The 19,779-nt window shown below is 37.4% G+C and overlaps 3 protein-coding genes across 13 annotated transcripts in view; 2 read left to right on the top strand and 1 right to left on the bottom strand.

Annotated features, from left to right (window-relative positions):
- The window catches only part of P2RY14 (purinergic receptor P2Y14), a 63,670-nt gene extending 54,177 nt beyond the window's left edge, over positions 1–9,493 (top strand). For 3 of the 7 annotated variants that reach the window (XM_017522851.2, XM_017522852.2, XM_017522853.2), the window contains 2 exons: positions 2,291–2,397; positions 7,217–8,660. In XM_017522851.2, coding sequence (XP_017378340.1) covers positions 7,298–8,314 — 1,017 coding nt within the window. In that variant the 5' untranslated portion in view covers positions 2,291–2,397; positions 7,217–7,297 and the 3' untranslated portion in view covers positions 8,315–8,660. Of the gene's footprint in view, positions 1–2,290; positions 2,398–5,506; positions 5,618–7,216 lie in introns of all 7 variants that reach the window. The other 4 variants (XM_017522859.2, XM_037736432.1, XM_017522856.2 and 1 more) reach the window with 3 other exon arrangements.
- Positions 1–19,779, bottom strand: part of MED12L (mediator complex subunit 12L) — a 363,255-nt gene that overhangs the window by 212,768 nt on the left and 130,708 nt on the right. The window lies entirely within an intron of this gene.
- The window catches only part of GPR171 (G protein-coupled receptor 171), a 6,037-nt gene continuing 4,704 nt past the window's right edge, over positions 18,447–19,779 (top strand). Inside the window, exon 1 of the mRNA XM_017522861.2 lies at positions 18,447–18,569. The gene's annotated coding sequence lies outside the window, so the exon portion shown is untranslated. The remainder of the gene's footprint in view (positions 18,570–19,779) is intronic.

Below are 19,779 nucleotides of genomic sequence, written 5' to 3'. Positions count from 1 at the left end.
CCCTCCTGGCTGTTTCATGGGCTGGCATTGAGTGTATGCAGCTTTTCCAGGCCAATGGTGCAAGCTGTCAGTGGGTCTACCATTCTGGAGTCTGGAAGATGGTGGCCCTCCTCTCACAGCTCCACTAGATGGTGCCCCAGTAGGAACTCTGTGTGGAGGCTCCAACCCCACATTTCCCTTCCATACTGCCCTAGCAGAGGTTCTCCAAAGAGCCCCGCCCCCGCAGCAAACTTCTGCCCAGACATCCAGGCATTTCCACACATCTTCTGAAATCTAGGTGGAGGTCCTGAAACCCAAATTCTTGACTTCTGTGCAATCGCAGGCTCAACACCACATGGAGGTTGCCAAGGCTTGAGGCTTGCACCCTTTGAAGCCATGGCCCAAGCCCTATGTTGGCCCCTTTTAGCCACACTAGAGCAGCACACCAAGGGATACAGCACACCAAGTCCCTAGGCTGCACACACCACAGAGACCCAAGGTGGGGCCCATGAAGTCACCTTTTCCTTCTAGGCCTGCCATGAAAACCTCTGACATACCCTGGATACATTTTCCCATTGTCTTGGGGATTAACTTTCAGCTTATCATTGCATACCCAGCTTGAATTTCTCATCAGAAAATGGGATTTTCTTTTCTATCACATTGTCAGGCTGAAAATTTCCTGAACATTTATGTTCTGCTTCCCTTATAAAACTGAATGCCTTTAACAGCACCCAAGTCACCTCTTGAATGCTTTGCTACTTAGAAATTTCTTCCATTAGATACCCTAAATCATCTCCCTCAAGTTTAATGTTCCACAATCTCTGGGGTAAAGGCAAAATGCCACCAGTCTCTTTGCTAAGACATAGTAAGAGTGACTTTTGCTCCAGTTCCCAAGAAGTTCCTCATTTCCATCTGAGACCACCTCAGCATGAACTTTAAAGTCCATATCACTATCAGCATTTTGGGCAAAGCCATTCAACAAATCTCTAGGAAGTTTCAAACTTTCCCACATTTTCCTGTCTTCTTCTAAGCCCTCCAAACTGTTCCAGCCTCGGTCTGTTACCCAGTTCCAAAGTCACTTCCATATTTTCAGGTATCTTTTCAGCAACATCCCACTCTACTGGTACCAATTTATTGTATTAGTCCATTTTCATGCTGCGGACAAAGACATACCTGAAACAGGACAATTTACAAATGAAAGAGGTTTATGGGACTTACAATTTCATGTGGCAGGAGGCCTCACAATCATGGTGGAAGGTGAAAGGTACGTCTTACATGGTAGCAGGCAAGAGAAGAGAGCTTGTGCAGGGCAACTTCCATTTTTAAAACCATCAGATCTTGTGAGACCCATTCACTATCATGAGAACAGCACACATACACCCACCCCCATAATTCAATCATCTCCCACTGGGTCCCTCCCACAACACATGGGAATTATGGGAGCTACAAAATCAGATTTGGGTGAGGACACAGGGCCAAACCATATCACATGCCAAACTCCAGACATAAGGAATCTCAGTCCTCATTTTAGCAAGATCCCAGGTAATGTGTATGCACATTAAAGTTTGAGGAGCACTGATTTAAAGAATTCAGAAATATGAAAACCTAGACCAAGGCAGAACCAAATCCAATGACACTTTTGCTTAAACCTATCCTCCTCCTATCAGACCACAAGGCTTTCAGGTGTTATCTCTGCAAAGTCCACACGTTAGTCTCATTAGACTGGTGGTAATCAAATGAGGGCAATTTTGTCCCTCAGAGGACATCTGGCAAAGTCTTGAAACATTTTGATTACCCTAACTTAGGCAGGGGGTTTCTGGTGTCTAGAAGGCAGAAGTCAGAAATGCTGCTAAACATCTTACAATGCAGAGGACAGCTCCCCAAAACAAATAATTAGCTGGCCCAAAATATCAATAAGACAAAGGTTTTTAAAAAAACAAAACAATGAAAAAACCCACCTGCAATCAGACCTATGATTTCTTGGCTAAGAGGATGGATTGTTATATTTAGTCATTTGATAAACTGATTTGAGCATCCATATCCAAGGGAGGGGTGGAATATAAACCAATAACCAAAACCACTTCATGCCCAAGCTCTCAAAGGGTTTAAGTTCCTACAAGAGGCTACAACCAAATCAATAATTATCAATACTGACAACAAACAGCAAGTACAATGAAACAACAAATGCACATGTTGAAGTATTTCACAATTATACAAGTTGGAATTTAAGAAGTAGACATATTTCCCCAATAGAAAGTCTGGTGCTCACTTAATTCTTGTTTGTTTGTTTTTTTTCTTTCCTGTAATGCAGGATCTTCAAAGAAAAATCACTTTGGCCACTTCAAGACGACAAGCACTCACTGGGCAAAATTACTTCATTGAAAAGAGGCTTCATATTATGCAAAAAAATTTAAAAAGGTAATTTTTTAAATCTCTCAAGTACTATCAAGAGCTTTGTTGATTTCATCAAAGTGCTATGAAGGAATAATTCTTTTCTTCAGAGAAAAACTTACAGCTCACAATTAGGATGGTAGAAGGTGGTCTAATACAAGAGGAAAGTAGGTCATGGTATACAATTACACAGATGATTAATGAACTCAGAGCTGACTAAGCATGCTTTCATTAAGATTAATGTATTTCTGGAGTGAGCATTGCTTTGCATAGCCTTGTATCAATTAAATTCTGTCCAAAGAGAGAACCCTGAGGTTATAAGTAATACATGACAACTTGAAAACACCTCATGCAGCACAATCTTAAGGTATTACACTGTGCTAAGGGACAAGCACACTCACTATCTAAATCAGATTGAATCTGGCACTGACATTCTTTCTAGCTGTGCAAATAAAAGTTGGTAGAAGGAAAGCAATCTACAAAATGTTCCTACTACACTTTAATAACTGTCTTTTGGCCTCATAAATCTCATTCTGCCATGTTCTTTAATTATGTTACCAAAGACGATAGTATGTTACCAAAGTGTTAGTAGACAATATAGGCTAAAACATTTCAAACCACTTCATTCTCATGTATCTAGATTTGTGAAACAAGGCAGAGTTTCACCTAAGAAAATTTTAAGACTTACACTGTTACAGTAACCCTTTTTAAAAAGTTTAGCTATGTATATAAATCTTTCTTAAATGTGATCTCTAGAATTTGACAACTTTCACTACAGAAATTCAGTGATAACATCAGAAGTAACTATCAATGAGCAGGGCTCCACAGACAGACACCTATACAAACTGGCTCACCAGAATGCCTGCTTACCCAGTAATCCAGTTAATCATCATCCAGAAGTCTTGTTCATCTCTTAATATTTTTGCTGTTGCCTACCTCTCATTTTTAATGGACTGGCATAAACTGGTAAGAAACAATGAATAAACTGAGTGAGAAGTGGGCAGGGAAAGGAAGGTTACTGAGCACACCAAGAGCTTCTTTTCTGATTCTTTTGATTCTTATTTATTTTTACATTGTTTGTATCAACATGAGGATAAAACTATTTCCTTCATTAGTGAAAAGATTTGAAGTTTCTTTAAGTTCCTGTATCAGGATAGTAAACCATCTCAATCTATACTAAAGGTAAGGAGAGGAGACTGAGGTCAAGGTCAAAATGATGCATGTCTTTTTTAATGATTTTGTCCTGATTTTCATACAACACATATTCCTGCCTTTTGGTCTGAATATATAATTTGGTTTCACTTGCCTTAAGAGAGCTCCTTTTCCACACATCTCTCAGTCTATTACTGGTCTGATCTGCCCTACAGAAAAGGCTACCATGCTCTCAGACATGAGCCTCAGGGAATGAACCCATAGGATAGAATGCCCTTACCATTAACACCACTGCTTTAAAAAAAAAAAAAAAGAAAGAAAAGAAAAAGCAATATTTAAGAGTTCAAAAATTACTACCAAGAGTATCTTCAAATTTATCTTTAGTTTGTTCCTTTAAGATGAATAAATTTGTCCCGGTCTGAGCCTCTGCTGTATCAAACCAGACAGTGGCACGGCGTAGCAGATGCACCCAACTAGCATATCTAAACCTTTCATCCTAAAATGGAGTCCCATCTGCAATTGCATCAAAGCTGACAAAATAGCAGTAAAGTGTCTGGGGAAAGGATCCAGGTAAGCTGTGTGCATTCACTCCATTTCAGGAGGCAAAGCTGCTTTAGAAGTTTACCTAGGTCAGCCAGCCCCTTCTATCCAACTCAAAGTGGTGGGAGCAGTGAAGGGGAATGGTGCATATGACCAGAGCATATGCATGCAGATTCCCAGCACCCTGAGGAATTGGAGAGCAGAGTTCTGGACCTGCAGCAACAGGCCACATGCAGCAATATTGCACCTCAGAAATATTAAAGACACAAGACTCTAAGAAAATAATTTTATAAGGGTTTCTATAAGAAAAGGAATTATGTCTCTCATTAAATCATTTCTGGGATTCTTTGCTATTTCTATAAATAGTGGTTTCTATATTTCTAAAAGGAAAGGAATTTGGCTCTCATTAAATTATTTCTGGGAAATTATTCACTATTTCACTACATAATTGTATATTACATAGTTAATATTTCTATTCCTCAAAATAACATCTACAGTTTATTTTATATTTTAAACTAAAGTGAATCCCACAAGTACCCAGCATCTACCAATGACAAGGCACTGGGGGGTTGTGTGCCTAGGACTGGGAAACCAAATTAGACCTGGGAATACAGCAGCGTGCATTCTCTCAAGCCCTGCAAGACTGGCATTTAAATCAAAATGCATCTAACTGTCAGGAGACAGTTACCAGAGAAATTAGTTACCAGACACAAACTCTTAGTCACAGTAGACAGTTAAAAATAAAAAATGTGCTCCCTCTCCCCATATTTAAAATATGAAACAGGCTGATATGCAGAATGGCCATAGAAGACCTACAAAGAAGCAAATGAGTACAAACCCACTATGCCCAGAGCCAAGCACACAAGGCTAGAGGGAAGGGGAGGAATAGTGCCAGTGAAAGGTTTTGCGGAGCAAGTGATCTGGGGTACTCATTCCTTCTATAGCAAGTCCATAGAACTGACAAAATCAAGTGGCTATCAATATTGCTAGTATTGCCATAAAGCAAAACGGAAGCACACAGGAAAGGAAAATATGCAGAAAGAAGATATTCTTGTGTAGGAAGTCGCACACAAGTTTACATGGATGTAATAATTTTGTGTGGAACGTGACTGTATTTCATATTCCATGTTTCCAAACATCCTTTTGTCACGCTTACATTTATTGACCTAGTTTGTCATTCACTGTGATAAGCACTGTGCTGGCACCACAAATACAGATGAAAAAGATGCATTCTCTGACATCAAGGTACCCACCATCTCCACAATCTTTCCTTCCCATGATCCCTAAATAAATCTTAAGAGCAAGGATTCATGCCTTGTATTGCCAGAGTACATACTCATTTATTTCACAAATATTTTAACTATCTAATGTCCTAAATATTATGCAAAGGATACAATGGTAAAAAAAAAAAAAAAAAAAATGACATGTTCTCTCTCCTCTGAAGGAGCTTGTAGTAGAGGAAGAAACAAACAGTTGGAGAGAGGAGTGTTGTGATAGGAGGAAGACACAGGATGATAAGCACACACCCAATCCACCCCAAACAAGTCTCGGAAAGGTGAGGTTTCCTAAGGAGGGTGACAGCTAAGCTGAGGCCTTGAGGATGAAGAGAAGTTAGCCAGCCAAGAATGTATGGAAACAGTTTTCCACACAAATCAAAGTCTGTGCAAAGATCCAAGCTGACAGAAATCACAGAACCTAAAAGAAGGCAGAAGGGCCCAGGAAGGAAGAAATTCAGTGCTGGGAGTGGAGGAAGCAGGAGGCAGATCAAGAAGGGACTTCAACATTACAGACTTAAGACGTTCTGCTGAGGGCAAGGACAGACTCCTAAAGGGTTTTAGGCAGGATATTGGTATTACTCACATATAAGATGGGCAGTAAACATTTGTTCCAATATATCAAATAACCTTTCGAATTTAATTCTAGTCTTCCCTCTGCCCTAAATCAACACTTCCGATATCAGTGAACAATATACAGGATTCCTAAAGAATAGAAGTTCTGGATAACACCTAGCACAGCACTGTCCAATAAAAACATAATGTGAACCACATATGTAATTTAAAATTTTCTAGTAGCCAGAGTCTTAAAAAGGAAAATTAGGTGAAATTTAAGATTAATAATATATTTAATACAGTTTTTCTAAAATACTACTTCAACATGTGGTCAATATTAAAATTATTGAGATATTTTTCATTATTTTCATGCCAAGTCTGCAAAGTCTAGTGTACATTTTATACTTACAGAACATCTCAATCTGGATTGGCCATATTTCAAGTGCTCAATACTCACACGTGGCTAGTGGCTACCACATTGAACAGCACAGATGTAGAATGTACTTTGGGAAGCATGTTTCAGATGTTTAAAGTACTTTTTATCATGTTTTCTAATTTATAAAAATAATGGAAATCAGTTTTTCAATGGGAAAAAAAAAACAGAAAAGCTCAATATTTAAAAGGTGTGCATAATCCCATACCAAAAATGCCAGTTACATTTGAATGTGTATGCTTTTTACACACTGTCTTATGTCCAACATATATGCAGAGTATGCTTTTTTAAAAGAAAATCTGTCTGAATAGCACTTAATATGTAAATATTTAGAATGATTTTTATGAATCTATAAAAAAATTTTTTAGAAAAAATCCTATTTCTAACATAGGTTTAAAAAATACATTATACATGGAATTCTGAATAAAATAAGACATTAATACTGCTTTTACAGTTACTACCTTTTAAGATTATACCTAAATGAGTGTTTCCTAGAACTCTGAAGTTTTACAGGGAACCACTATTATTTTAGGGACATGCTGGTCTCCACATTACCTAGAAGGTCTCACACTGCCCTGCTGCTTCAGTTTCTCTTTACTGCCACCTGTCTGCTCCATTCTTCCCTCTCCATTGCCCAAAAAAAAGGAAGAAAGAAGAAAAGGAAGGAAGAGGCAGGGAAAGCGGTGGGCGGGGGAGAAGGGAGAAAGAAAAAAGGAGGAAGGGGGAAGTGGGTAAAAGGGGAAAGAGAGAGGGAAGGGAGAAAAGGAGGGTCAAAAGAAAGGGAAAAACAGAGGCGGGGGAGGGAGGAGTGTCTAACTTACACAGAGTAAAAAGTTGGCTTCAAAAATTGATAGATTTGACTATATTCATTGTTCTCTGCCTTACTATTCAGCAAGTATCTTAGAGGCCATAAGTGCCCTGTGAGTGACTAGTTCACATATCTTTTCAGGCCTCTGCCTTCAGAAGTTACAAGATGATCAATTCGACCTCCACACAGCCTCCAAATGAATCCTGCTTTCAGAACATCCTGATCACTCAGCAGATCATTCCTGTGCTGTACTGTGTGGTCTTCATTGCGGGAATCCTTCTCAATGGAGTGTCAGGATGGATATTCTTTTACGTGCCCAGCTCTAAGAGTTTCATTGTCTATCTCAAAAACATTGTTATTGCTGACTTTGTGATGAGCCTGACTTTTCCTTTCAAGATCCTTGGCGACTCGGGCCTTGGCCCCTGGCAGCTGAACGTATTTGTGTGCAGGGTCTCTGCCGTGCTCTTCTACGTCAACATGTATGTCAGCATTGTGTTCTTTGGGCTCATCAGCTTTGACAGATATTATAAAATTGTAAAGCCTCTTTGGACTTCTTTCATCCAGTCAGTGAGTTACAGCAAACTCCTGTCAGTGATAGTATGGATGCTCATGCTCCTCCTTGCTGTTCCAAATATTATTCTGACCAATCAGAGTGTTAGGGAGGTTACACGTATAAAATGTATAGAGCTGAAAAATGAACTGGGACGGAAGTGGCACAAAGCATCAAACTACATCTTCGTGGGGATTTTCTGGATTGTGTTTCTTTTGTTAATCATTTTCTATACTGCTATCACGAGGAAAATCTTTAAGTCCCACCTTAAATCAAGACGGAATTCCACGTCGGTCAAAAAGAAATCCAGCCGCAACATATTCAGCATCACGTTCGTGTTTTTTGTCTGTTTTGTACCTTACCACATTGCCAGAATCCCCTACACAAAGAGTCAGACCGAAGATCATTACAGCTGCCAGTCAAAAGAAATCTTGCTGTATATGAAAGAATTCACTCTGCTACTCTCTGCTGCAAATGTATGCCTGGACCCTATTATTTATTTCTTTCTATGCCAGCCATTTAGGGAAATCTTATGTAAGAAATTGCACATCCCATTAAAAGCTCAGAATGAACTAGAAACTTCCAAAACCAAAAGAGGAAATACAATGCTTGAAAGCACAGAGACTTTGTGAGTTCCTACTCTCTTCCAAATAAAGACCATGTGTGCATGTTGTCACCAATTACATAACAGAAATGAAGAAATATGTGCCTCATCATAAGTAACATCTCTATCATTACTATCCAATTTAGTTCAATAAAATTCATGTAAGTTTCCATCCTTTTTGTAACATTAAAGAAAACATATCCATCAGTAATTTCTCTCCTAATACTGACCTTTCTATTCTCAGTTAATAAAAAAAAAATACATACAATTATTCAATTCTATTCTATTAAAATAGGTTTAAGTTTATAACCACTAGTGTGGTCAGTTAATGTAGAAATTTAAATAGTAAATAAATAGGAAGTAATCAAAGACAATTAACTCAGGCGTCGTCTTTCTCTAAACACGAGAATCTAGTCTGTAATTGTTTTCCACACTGTACTTAAAAACCAACTTAAAAGCAGGCACAGATTGATGAAGGGCTAGAGGGCTGTTTGCAACAAAAAAGTTGTTTTCTGTTGATTTGAACAGCAAGATAAGCAGACACCCATAAAATCACTTAAGAAACCCCTTATTGGTTTATTTCAAGGCACTGCAAAGGAAAAGGGATATTAATTGTATACTTAGCAAGAAAAAAATTTTATCTGATGCGCTTTGAGGATATTAGATATATGCTACATATGTCTTCTACAAAGATTTATCATGCCATTTAATGAGCCTGGGGTTCTGGTGTTAGAATAGTTTTAAGTAGGCTCTACCAAGAGAAACTATATATTGGCATATGTTATTAGCAACTTCCCCTGTTCAACAGTATGGGAAAAATAAGTGATTGTGGAAAAAGTCACACTCACACCCGAGAACATATATTATTCTACTGGGGAATAGGAAAGGAGACCATTTTCTTAGAAAGCAAATGAACTTGATTTTTCTCATCTAAAATTTCATGAATTTGTGCAAAATAACACATAAAATGAAAATTCAAAAATTCACACATCATCTTTTCTGGAAAAACAGGTGAATTTTACATCTAGAGATATGGCATATGGTTACTGGCTTATGAGCTACTCAAACTAAACTATTTCTCTGCTATTAACTGGCTAGAAGACACTCATCCATTTTTCAAATGTTCTTGCAAAATATCTTTATAAGTAATGTGTGTATCTATTTCATTCTTTACTGTCTATATACTAATAAAGAAATTTTGTAATACTTTTTTTTCTTAATAATCAACATTTGAGAAAACATTACCAGATTTCCTCACAGCCAAGACATAGGTGGTTTCTTTCTATGCTCAATTATGCATGCTAATACAAGGGAGACAGTTACATAGAGAATTAAAAAATTCTATCTGCCAATGACTTTTCAGAATAAGTACTGCAGATTGGGCATAGTGGCTCATGCCTATAACCCCAATACTTTTGGAGGCAAAGGTGGGCAGATCACTTAAGTTCAGGAGTTCAAGACCAGCCTAGGCAACATGGTGAAACTCTGCCTCCACCAAAAATAAAATTACCCAGACATGGTGGCATACAAATATAGTCCCAGTTACTAGGGAGGCTGAGGTGGGATGATCACCTGGGCCTAAGAGGCAAAGGTTGCACTGAGCCATGATTGTGCTACTGCACTCCAGCCTAAGCAATAGAGCAAGACCCTGTGTCAAAAATAAAAATAAAAAAGAAAAGAAACAAAAGTACTTCATATGCTCTATACCCTCATCAGTATTTTAGGCAAAACTCACAAAAAAATACCCTAAATTGAGGAAGAGCTAAACAGGTTTGTTCCCCCTCAATATCTACTTTCAACTGCACTAACAGTTTCCAATTCTGGATCAATTGGCCTTTCTCATAAAAAAAAAAAAAAAACGAAAATTGCTCTGCTATCACAAATGTGCTTGGTAAACTAAGCTTGTTAAAATTGTTTAGCTAACCACATCAACAAAAAAAAAAAAAAAAAAAAAAAAAAGGCTGTGTTTATTCTTTACAACTTACATTGACCAGGACAAATGAGTAAATACTAGGGTTTTGAATGCCCCCAACTGGGCCCTCTTAAAAAATGAAAGTAAAAAAGAGAAGTGAGTAGCACCGAGAAATGCCTTTGTAAACCTGTGCTAAAGTAGAATAGCAATGCAAAAGATTTTTCAGGAAACAACATGTAATGCAGATAAAGATATTGTGAAGTAAGAGTTGAGTAACAGTTACTGCCTATTAGAACTTTCAGGTCCAGAGTAATAACTAAAAACCAAGTGGCAGACCACTGGCAATAACAAATTAACCCAGAAACGTCCCAGAGATCACTAGCACTAGTGTAGGTGGGCAACAGTAATCTTTAGATTATTCTAACAGTGTAATCTAAAGAATTCAGAAATTCTAGAAAACACCCTCACACAAAGCTGTGCTTATACCTGATGATGTTAGTCAAGTATGTGTCATTAGTTCTGTGTTCTATCCTTAAACCTATGGCTGCCATCTATAGCTTTTATCTAACTCTGGAGAAAAAGTATCAATCAATATGAAAATTACCTTTAACATCAAGAGATAACATTATACAAATTACAACTATAACAGATCACCCCCTAAAACGACTTTCCACGCCCTTTTGTAGATAAAGCTATGGTGCAGGCACACCAGTGGTTCAGGGTGCCCACCAAGCTTACAACTCAGGGGCCTGCAGAAGGCACTATAAACACAACTGCGAGGAACAGGGGAAGCTAATGACAATGGTGTGCTGAGAGCCTATGCCTCACCAAGAGGGGCCAAAGGACTCTTAGCTCTAGTCAATTATTTCCTTACTTTTCAAGAAACAAAAAGTCACAAAGTTTTTACATTGCTGGGCCACCATTGAAAAGAAAATATGCTTGTGGATGGAATATGCCAATGGCTGCTCTGTAACATGTGGAATGCAGCAATCTCACAGAAAGGTAATGAAAAGTGACTCATGACAACAACTAAAAATCTCCCTTTAACAGGAATCCTTACATTCTGTTTTCATGCATACATGATTCAACTACCTATACAAAATGGTTTAAAGTGTTTTTATAAAAGGAATATTTTGAGATAAGAGTAATCAAGAAACAAGTTATAGAAAGATCATAATCATATAAAAAGATTACACGGCTGGGCACAGTGGCTCCCACTTGTAATCCCAGCACTTTGGGAGGCCGAGGCAGGTGGATCACAAGGTCAGAAGTTTGAGACCAGCCTGTCCAATATGGTGAAACCCCATTTCTACCAAAAAAACAAAAACAAAAACAAAAAAATTAGCCAGGCATGGTGGCACATGCCTTTAGTACCAGCTATTCAGGAGGCCGACGCAGGAGAATCACTTGAACACAGTAAGCGGGAGTTGCAGTGAGCCAAGATCTGTGAACTGTACTCCAGCCTGGGCAACAGTGAGACTCCATTTCAAAAAAAACAAAAAAAGATTACACACTGACATCTACCCACTGAGGTTAGTGAAACCTGCAATGGTCTTTTACAAAATACTGTCATCCCTAGTGCTCATTTGTTCGTCATTTTCAGCCTCCATCCTTTTTCCCAGAAACAGAAGCAAAACTTTTCCTTTGGGAAACTCATTTTGTCCTATTCTCAACCATGCAGCTATCATATGGAGCTGACCCCATCCCCCACATAAGGGACCAGCCATAATTGACTCTAGGCAATCAGCATGTCCGATTCCACTGGCCCCAAGTTGAGATGGAATATGATCCAATTTGACCTAATGAGAGCAAGTTCTCAGCTTCTGAAAACATTATCTGGAGGGTATACCATGAAGATATAAAGTCTAGAAGCACTTCTTTCATCTGGCTCTCATAGGGAGAGAGCCTAGAGCACCCTATGAGTTGAAATTGACACCATGGAAGACACACTGAAGACATGGTACAAACTCAGTCTTGGTTACAAAGCTGAGTGCCTGTATCAGTCCTCATCTAAAACCATCCCATAGCCAATAAGCCTTTTACTGAATAAGCCCAATTTTAATGGTTTCTTTTCTCTTTCTTTGGGCAACTACAAATGAGAAACTCATGATACATTGGATTTATCTAACAATCTAAAGAATTCAGAAATTCTAGAAAACACCGTCACACAAAGCTGTGCTTCTACTTGATGATGTTAGTAAACTATGTGTCATTAGTTCTGTGTTCTATCCTTAACCCTATTGCTGCCATCTGTACCTTTTAACTAACTCTGGAGAAAAAGTATCAATAAACATAAAAAATACCTGTAACATCAAGAGATAATATTACACAAATTACAAATGTAACAGATCAGCCCCCAAAAATGACATGGGATTTCTTCTGGGTAAGCAGCACTGTGAGGGTCTGTGTGTTTGCTATTGTGCAGTCTGCAGCAGTAAAAGCCATTACTTCCTTTTGGTCACCTATTTTCCACAAGACTCCAATGGCATGTGGATTACCGTTTCATGACAAGACATCCCCATCAAAAAAACCACTTTTACAAAATGTAGCTTTCCTTTCCCACAGGTCACTTTTCAAAATGTTTTAACCACTTTATAGTACTGCTTGTACAAAATGATAAATGCCATATTAATTTCTCTGCAGTAAATGTATGTTATAAATATTACATGTAAACCAGCTACAGAAAGAAACAAAAAAGTGCTCCCCAAAGCAGTCTCAAGATTTTCAGGAAATACAAGATGTTACTGCATTCCTATCTCCCCCTGCTTCAATAAAAGTTGGGTACAAGTATGAAAGGCGTGTTATAAAAACAGGCCCACCTCAATAAACAGCAAAATTTATGACAGGTATTCTTACTGATAAAGCTTATGAGACTACTTGTTCCTTTTTGAAGGTGTTCATTGTATGATTCCATGGCTTCTCTCATGGTCACAGTCATGACCACTGGGCACTTCACTCCACTTCCCAAACACTGTATCATGTTTTGGGGACCTATGACACAGGACTTAAGACCAGGGAGTAAATTTGTTCTTTATCAACCTCACCAGCCTTAATCCACATGGTATCAGCATGGCAAGGGAAGCTCACACTTGCACTACTTCTCCCTTCTCTCCCAAATCCTCCATCATTTGAGGACCTGCTACACCTGCCCCGAAAGTATGTGACAAAGGGATTATATCCTGTCATTCCATTTCCTGACACATATGAACACCAAGAAAACATGGCCCTCATCATATCCATACAATATTACATATTACTTAAATGCTTGATGTTTTCTTTTTTGTTTGTTTTGTTTTGTTTTGTTTGAGACAGAGTCTTACTCTTGTCACCCAGGCTGGAGTGCAGTGGCGTGACCTCAGCTCACTGCAATCTCCACCTCCAGGGTTTAAGTGATTCTCCTGCCTCAGCCTCCCAGGTAGCTGAGATAACAGGAACCCGCCAGCATGCCTGGCTAATTTTTATATTTTTAGTAAAGACAGAGTTTCACCATGTTGGCTAGGCTGGTGCCAAACTCCAGACCTCTAGTGATTCGCCCATTTCAGCCTCCCAAAGTGCTGGGATTAAAGGCATGAGCCACCACGCCCAGCCTCAATGTTGTTTTCTAAGCTAAAAGAGTCTCTACATTTAACTTGCAGCTTTTTTCAAGCTGTTAGTTATGTTCTACTTTTAACTACTATCTTTCTAAAGGAATATTAGCTCTGATATCATCTTGACTGCATGAGAAGGCAATCCTCATAAAAACCAATTTCAATCCACATCAAATTCACTTTCTTAAGAAAAACATGCGACTATAAAAAAAAAAAAATGTCATGGCCAAGTGTAGTTTTTATCTGACTAATAGTATGAAAGTAGTTAGGTGCAAAATAAGAAAAATGCTCTTTTTAAGTAAGAAAACCAGCATTTCCATCAATGCTATCCAAAATAAGAGCTCCTTAAGTGTTTACAAAGCATATTCAGAATGTTCTGGTTAATGACAGATAAGGCTATGAGAAATATTTAAAACCTAAATGAAAAAGAATAAAATAAAAATCTATCTAAGCTATATCAAATAAAAACTTTGTAAACCAATAAGCCAAATTCACCTTTCTATCTGCCCAACCTGCTTCTCTCCTCAGACTTCCCTTCCCAGGAATGAAAGCTCAGTCTCCTCTCCTCCCTCTCCACCGCACGACACAGTGATTTCACTTCCACAGTGGTCCTCAGCTATTACTACCCTCCCATGTAATTTCAGATCCCTTATTGCTTCTCACTCAAAATGACTGCAGTCATTCCCTAACTGGTTTCTTATCTTCCACTTTCTCTTCTAACCAAGCAAACTCCAATGCTGGCAGATATACCTAATACAGCTGAATGGACAGCTCCTTCCCCTGTATAACCATGAGCTCACCAACGCTTACTTTATTAAAATCCCAGGGAGCATCCAAGATTTGGTCTCAGTCTTTTCCTCACAGAGACACCTAAACCCCCAAATTGTCTGACAGTCCCCCACAAAATTTCTCATACTCCAATTATCTGTGTCATCCCCCAAGCATATTATCTTGTAGCTCAATCTGAAGAAGCACCCGTCCACCCTACCTCAGTCAGGAGCACTATACTTCCTGGATTCTCACAGGTTCTAACAGCACATAGCAGTTAATAAGATTTTCTTATTACTCCTTCACAAAGTATAAAATATTCTCTAGAAAAGCTAAGGAGGCAGCCTGCAATCGATAAATTTTGCTGTTATAATTTTTCATAAATACTTGATCAAGAAATATTCACATGGCTGGGTCTAGTGCTGTGCACCTGTAGCCCCTGTTACTCAGGAAGCTGATGCAAGAGGACTGCTTTGAGCTAAGGAGTTTGGGATCATAGCCTGAACATAGCAGGCTATGATCAGACCTGTGAATAACAGCCTGGGCAATGTAAGAAGACCCTGTTTTTCAAAAAAATAAAAATCAAATGGCTAGGAAAAGGGAGACATTCTCCAAAGAACGTTCTACTGGAAAGTAACTGAAGAGTTTTTAAAATGTGTTCTGTGCTTTGAAGATGTGTTATTCCTAAGTTTATTAGAAATAGACCATATACAATCAAATGGAAAAAAAAGCATGAAATTCAGTGATGAAAAAGAAACAAGATAATCTTTAAAAGTTCTTTATTATGAACTTCCCCACCATAAATTATTTTATAACCATGGACCAACCAGCAGTCACACCTCACAACCAAAAGGTAAAATGTTGATGTAATAACACTACAGAGTCAATAAAAAAGGCAGACAACCAAAGGACTGTCAAGGGGAAATGACAGGGGAATGTACGTAGTCATTCGTTTAACTGAGTTCACGTTCCAAGAATGTGTAAAAACAACCTTTGCCATCAAATCATTTCCAAATATGTATTCTCCATTTCATTAAAGAGAAAAAAACAGGGCAGAATTTAAATAATAGAGAAACAGTAACATGGAAACTGTATATCTGCATTTCACTTTAAAACTACACTGCCTAATCATATCTGTCACTCTCAGATTTAAAGCTACCAATCTCAGAGCACAGAAAAAAATCTTTGGGCTAATCCAGGTGGGACAGAGAATTATGTGCAAAAAACAAATTATTTTCTTTCCAAACATAACCCTGAAGCACAGTGGCTCCACAGAGAGGGCTGACTTCTGAAGTTGCACAGGCTGTGGCAGAAGTGACTGATCATAAAAATCATACAGATGTAAACTATTTTGACCTAAGAGCATCCTAAATTCACATTCTGGAGATTGAAAACTCCATGAGTAAGGTGAGAACAGTGGGACACTGTTCCACCACCCAGTGGCACACAAATTCAAATGGTTACAAATACTAAATGGGAAGGGGGCCTGGACTGACTTGATGGCCTTCATTGCAATCATTGTCCCCAACACTTTCATTGTAAGAAGCATAATTCAGAGCTGAGAAGCCAGGGTCTAACTGTGCAGGTTTGGGTGGGCCTTAATTTCTTTGTACCTCAGCTTCCCCATCTGTAAGAGGCAGAATCTCGTGTATCTCACAGTTTATTTAAAAAAAAAACAAGTCCTCACACCTGTGCCTGGCTTTGGCAGTGGCCACCCACCCCAACATTCACTTTCCCCTTCCTATTAGTTCCAAATGGCTTCCATGCTATATCTAAAAAGCAAATTTTAAAAACATTAAACATTCAAAGCAAATATTTCTACTGAAATACCGTTGTTTGGTATTTGTGTTCAATAAAATCAAAAGCACCTTTTGTATGGATAGGAGAGTTGACTACAGAAAATATTTTCTTTCTCAATTCATAACTTGGGGGACAATTTAGCTCTAATTTTTATTTTACACATAGAAAATATCCATGAAATACTCTTAAGTTATGAAGAAATTATTTCTTAAACAAAAAGTACCGCCATGACCAAAATAAGAGAAAAATAGCTTCACCTCAATTCTTCCCACTTGGGTATTTTAGTGATGACATGCAACTTCCTGGAACACTAAGTATAGCTACAAATATTTGTCCTCAATGAAACAGAGAGAAAAAAGTGGCTTGTAGAAAATCAAATGGAACTTGTATTAAAAAATGAAAAATACACGTATTTCCACTATGAATAAACTTCCACACAAAGCCAGGTTAGCTAAGCTCATTCTCAAAAGGAGGCATATGATTCATCTCTCTGTTAAAAGATTAATTCTCATTATTCTAAAAATTAAATAGAATTCTGAGAACTAGGGCACTTTAGTGCTTTCACATTTGGCAATCCAGACACAGAAACTGTGGCTTGAGTGGACTTTTAAGTGCAATTGCTTGTACTTTTCAGTTTTGTCACTTCTCACTTACTTGTCTGCAAATTTGTCTTTTCTACAAGCATGTTCTTCAGTGAGTCCTGTACATCGATGAAGCATACATATCTTAAAAGAAAGATCCTTTCCTAGCCTACGATGACAAAGTTAACACTGGTTCTTAACATAAAAAGTTGGAGAAATATTTGCTTTTTCCCTCCATGTTTATCATTTATAGTCCTCACTGGCAAATAATAATCATACGAATTTAGGAGAATGTCAGAATACTAGAAACATGACCAATATCATCATAAGCATCCTTACATTTTTTTCAAAAGTCTCCTTAGACCTTCCCTAAATTCTCCCTAGCTAGATACTTCTCATTTCATCTTTTGAGAGAGTTTTCTTTTTAAAAACTAATACCAAGGGATCCATTTTAGATCCTGGAAAGGTATCTTATTTTTTCTTACCTAGAAAACTGACCAAGTATTATTAAAAGAAATCAAAGCACCTACCAAGCCACTGAAGCATTAGAAGAAACCAGACCCTAACTAACCAGGAAATAACTTTGCATTTATACACATCAACTTCGAATCAGAAAATTTAGAACTCTTGAAAATAAGTTTGTTAGGTCCCCCACTATGCTAGTCGCCTTTCAGACATTCAGTAAACATTTGTTCAGCCAAAAACACAACGAACATTTAACCAAACAATTTAAATATATATAATAGGGTTCCTTTATATACACTCTATTAATTACTAAATACTATTTCAATTTATTATGCTGTTTCAGTCAAATAGACAAATACTTGTAACAAGTTGTCTCATAAATTGAAAATATGCAATATATTCTTCAGTGAAAAATTATAAACTATAAAATAGTATGAATAACACTTAAGTGGGTATATATAAGCATAGAAAAAATTTAAAACTTCTGTACCAAAAATATTAACAGTAATTATATCTCTGCATAATGATGTTCCTTTTTTATTTCTATTTCCAGATTTTTCTATAATGAACACAAAAGAAGATAAATAAAACATATACATTAGCAGACTCTGTAAAACACATCTTTTTGTTTGTTTTTTTAATAATGCATGTCTCAGCAGGGATACAAACTGCAACTATTTTTTAAATTCTAACTTTGAAAAACTTCATTACTATGTATACTGAAGAAACATTTGCTTAAACACCTTATATCTTTAACTATTAATCTCTGTCAAAACATAAAGAGTGATAATCTTTGAAATCATTATGACATAGAACATATCTTGGATACTTTAAAAAAAAAAAGACTAGGTACTAAATTACACAAACAAAGATCTTTTCTCTAAAAAATATGACAAGTGAATTGCTTAAGAAAGCATACATATAATTGTATATATTAAAAAAAAAAAAAAAAACTTCTTTAGGAGACTTTAATGCAGTTAAACTACTTGCAAACCACAGTTTCATCTACGTCAATATGCAACATTTTAAAACCACACAAAAAGAAAAGGAAATTTTTAGTAAAGCCAGCAGCCTGCAATGGGGCTGCTACTGCTGTGGCTAACCAAACAGCTCATGCTTCTCTGAAGACGTACAGCAAGGGCTGCTGAGGCTCACGGAAGACAGCCCCAGGTATGTCTTTTTAAATACTTAATATGCTCAAATGCTTTTCCATGAAAAAGAAATTTGTTATTTTTAGTATTTAAAGCTTATAAATAGAAAAAGTCAGGCTGTATAAGAAAGCATCAATTTTTAAACTCTAAATAGGTCCTAGCTGTGAATGATGCTATTATTTTCTTTTCTCTGATGAACCCATTCATCTGTCTCCAAAAGACAGCATAACTGACACCAGACTGAATACCTGGGTGAGCATAACTCAGTGTTATAACTGGGTGGATAGAGGCCACGTTGTAAATCTTCACAACAGGGAACAACAGCCCTTAAGATGACTTTCCTCTATAAACATTACAATAGGTAATTTCAAGAAAATTCCACTGTGACTCCCATAGAACATCTAATAAATTTATTTATTTTTTTTTTCTTCGAAAAGGAGTCTCACTTTTTCACCCAGGCTGGAGTGCAATGGTGAGATCTCGGCTCACTGCAACCTCTACCTCCTGGGTTCAAGAAATTCCCCTGCCTCAGCCTCCCAAATAGCTGGGATTACATATGTGTGCTACTACACCCAGCTAATTTTTGTATTTTCAGTAGAGACAGGGTTTCACCATCTTGGCCAGGCTGGTCTTGAACTCCTGACCTCAAGTGATCCACTCACCTCAGCCTCCTAAAGCGCTGAGATTACAGGCGTGAGCCACTGTGCCCAATCAGTTTATTTATTTTCTAAGCAATGGGCACTCTATCCAAAATACAGAGACACTTAAAACCTTTTATTGTTGCTGGCTACTTCTGGGTATCTCACATTTTCACTGGCAAATAACTGTCTAGTAAAATATTTATTAAGCACTTAGTTCTCAAACTTGTGACACAGAACACAGGATGTTATTACACGATTGTTTAACCTCAAATCTACATAAGCAAAAATTTTAAACAGAATTGTTTTTCACTGTAATTTAAACAAAAGTTCATAAATGCAAATGTGAGAAATGGGAGATGCTCCATGATTCTTGAGAAATACTGAATTATTCGTTTCTAATAAATCATTCATGTATGGTATATATCATCAGTTCTAGTTACAGAGAAAATTAAAAGAAATTATTCTAATTCTTCTCTTTATCATATAAGCCTCATTGATATAATAGTCTTATTTTATAGTTGTACAATCAATGGAGCACTTAAAGTAACACATTATTATGTCACTATTTTTTTTTTTTTTTTTTTTTTT

The sequence above is a fragment of the Cebus imitator genome, unplaced genomic scaffold (assembly GCF_001604975.1).
Source record: "Cebus imitator isolate Cc_AM_T3 unplaced genomic scaffold, Cebus_imitator-1.0 Scaffold25, whole genome shotgun sequence".
Taxonomy (NCBI): domain Eukaryota; kingdom Metazoa; phylum Chordata; class Mammalia; order Primates; family Cebidae; genus Cebus; species Cebus imitator.
Note: the sequence above shows the minus strand (reverse complement) of the source record. Positions and strands in the feature narration are given on the sequence as shown.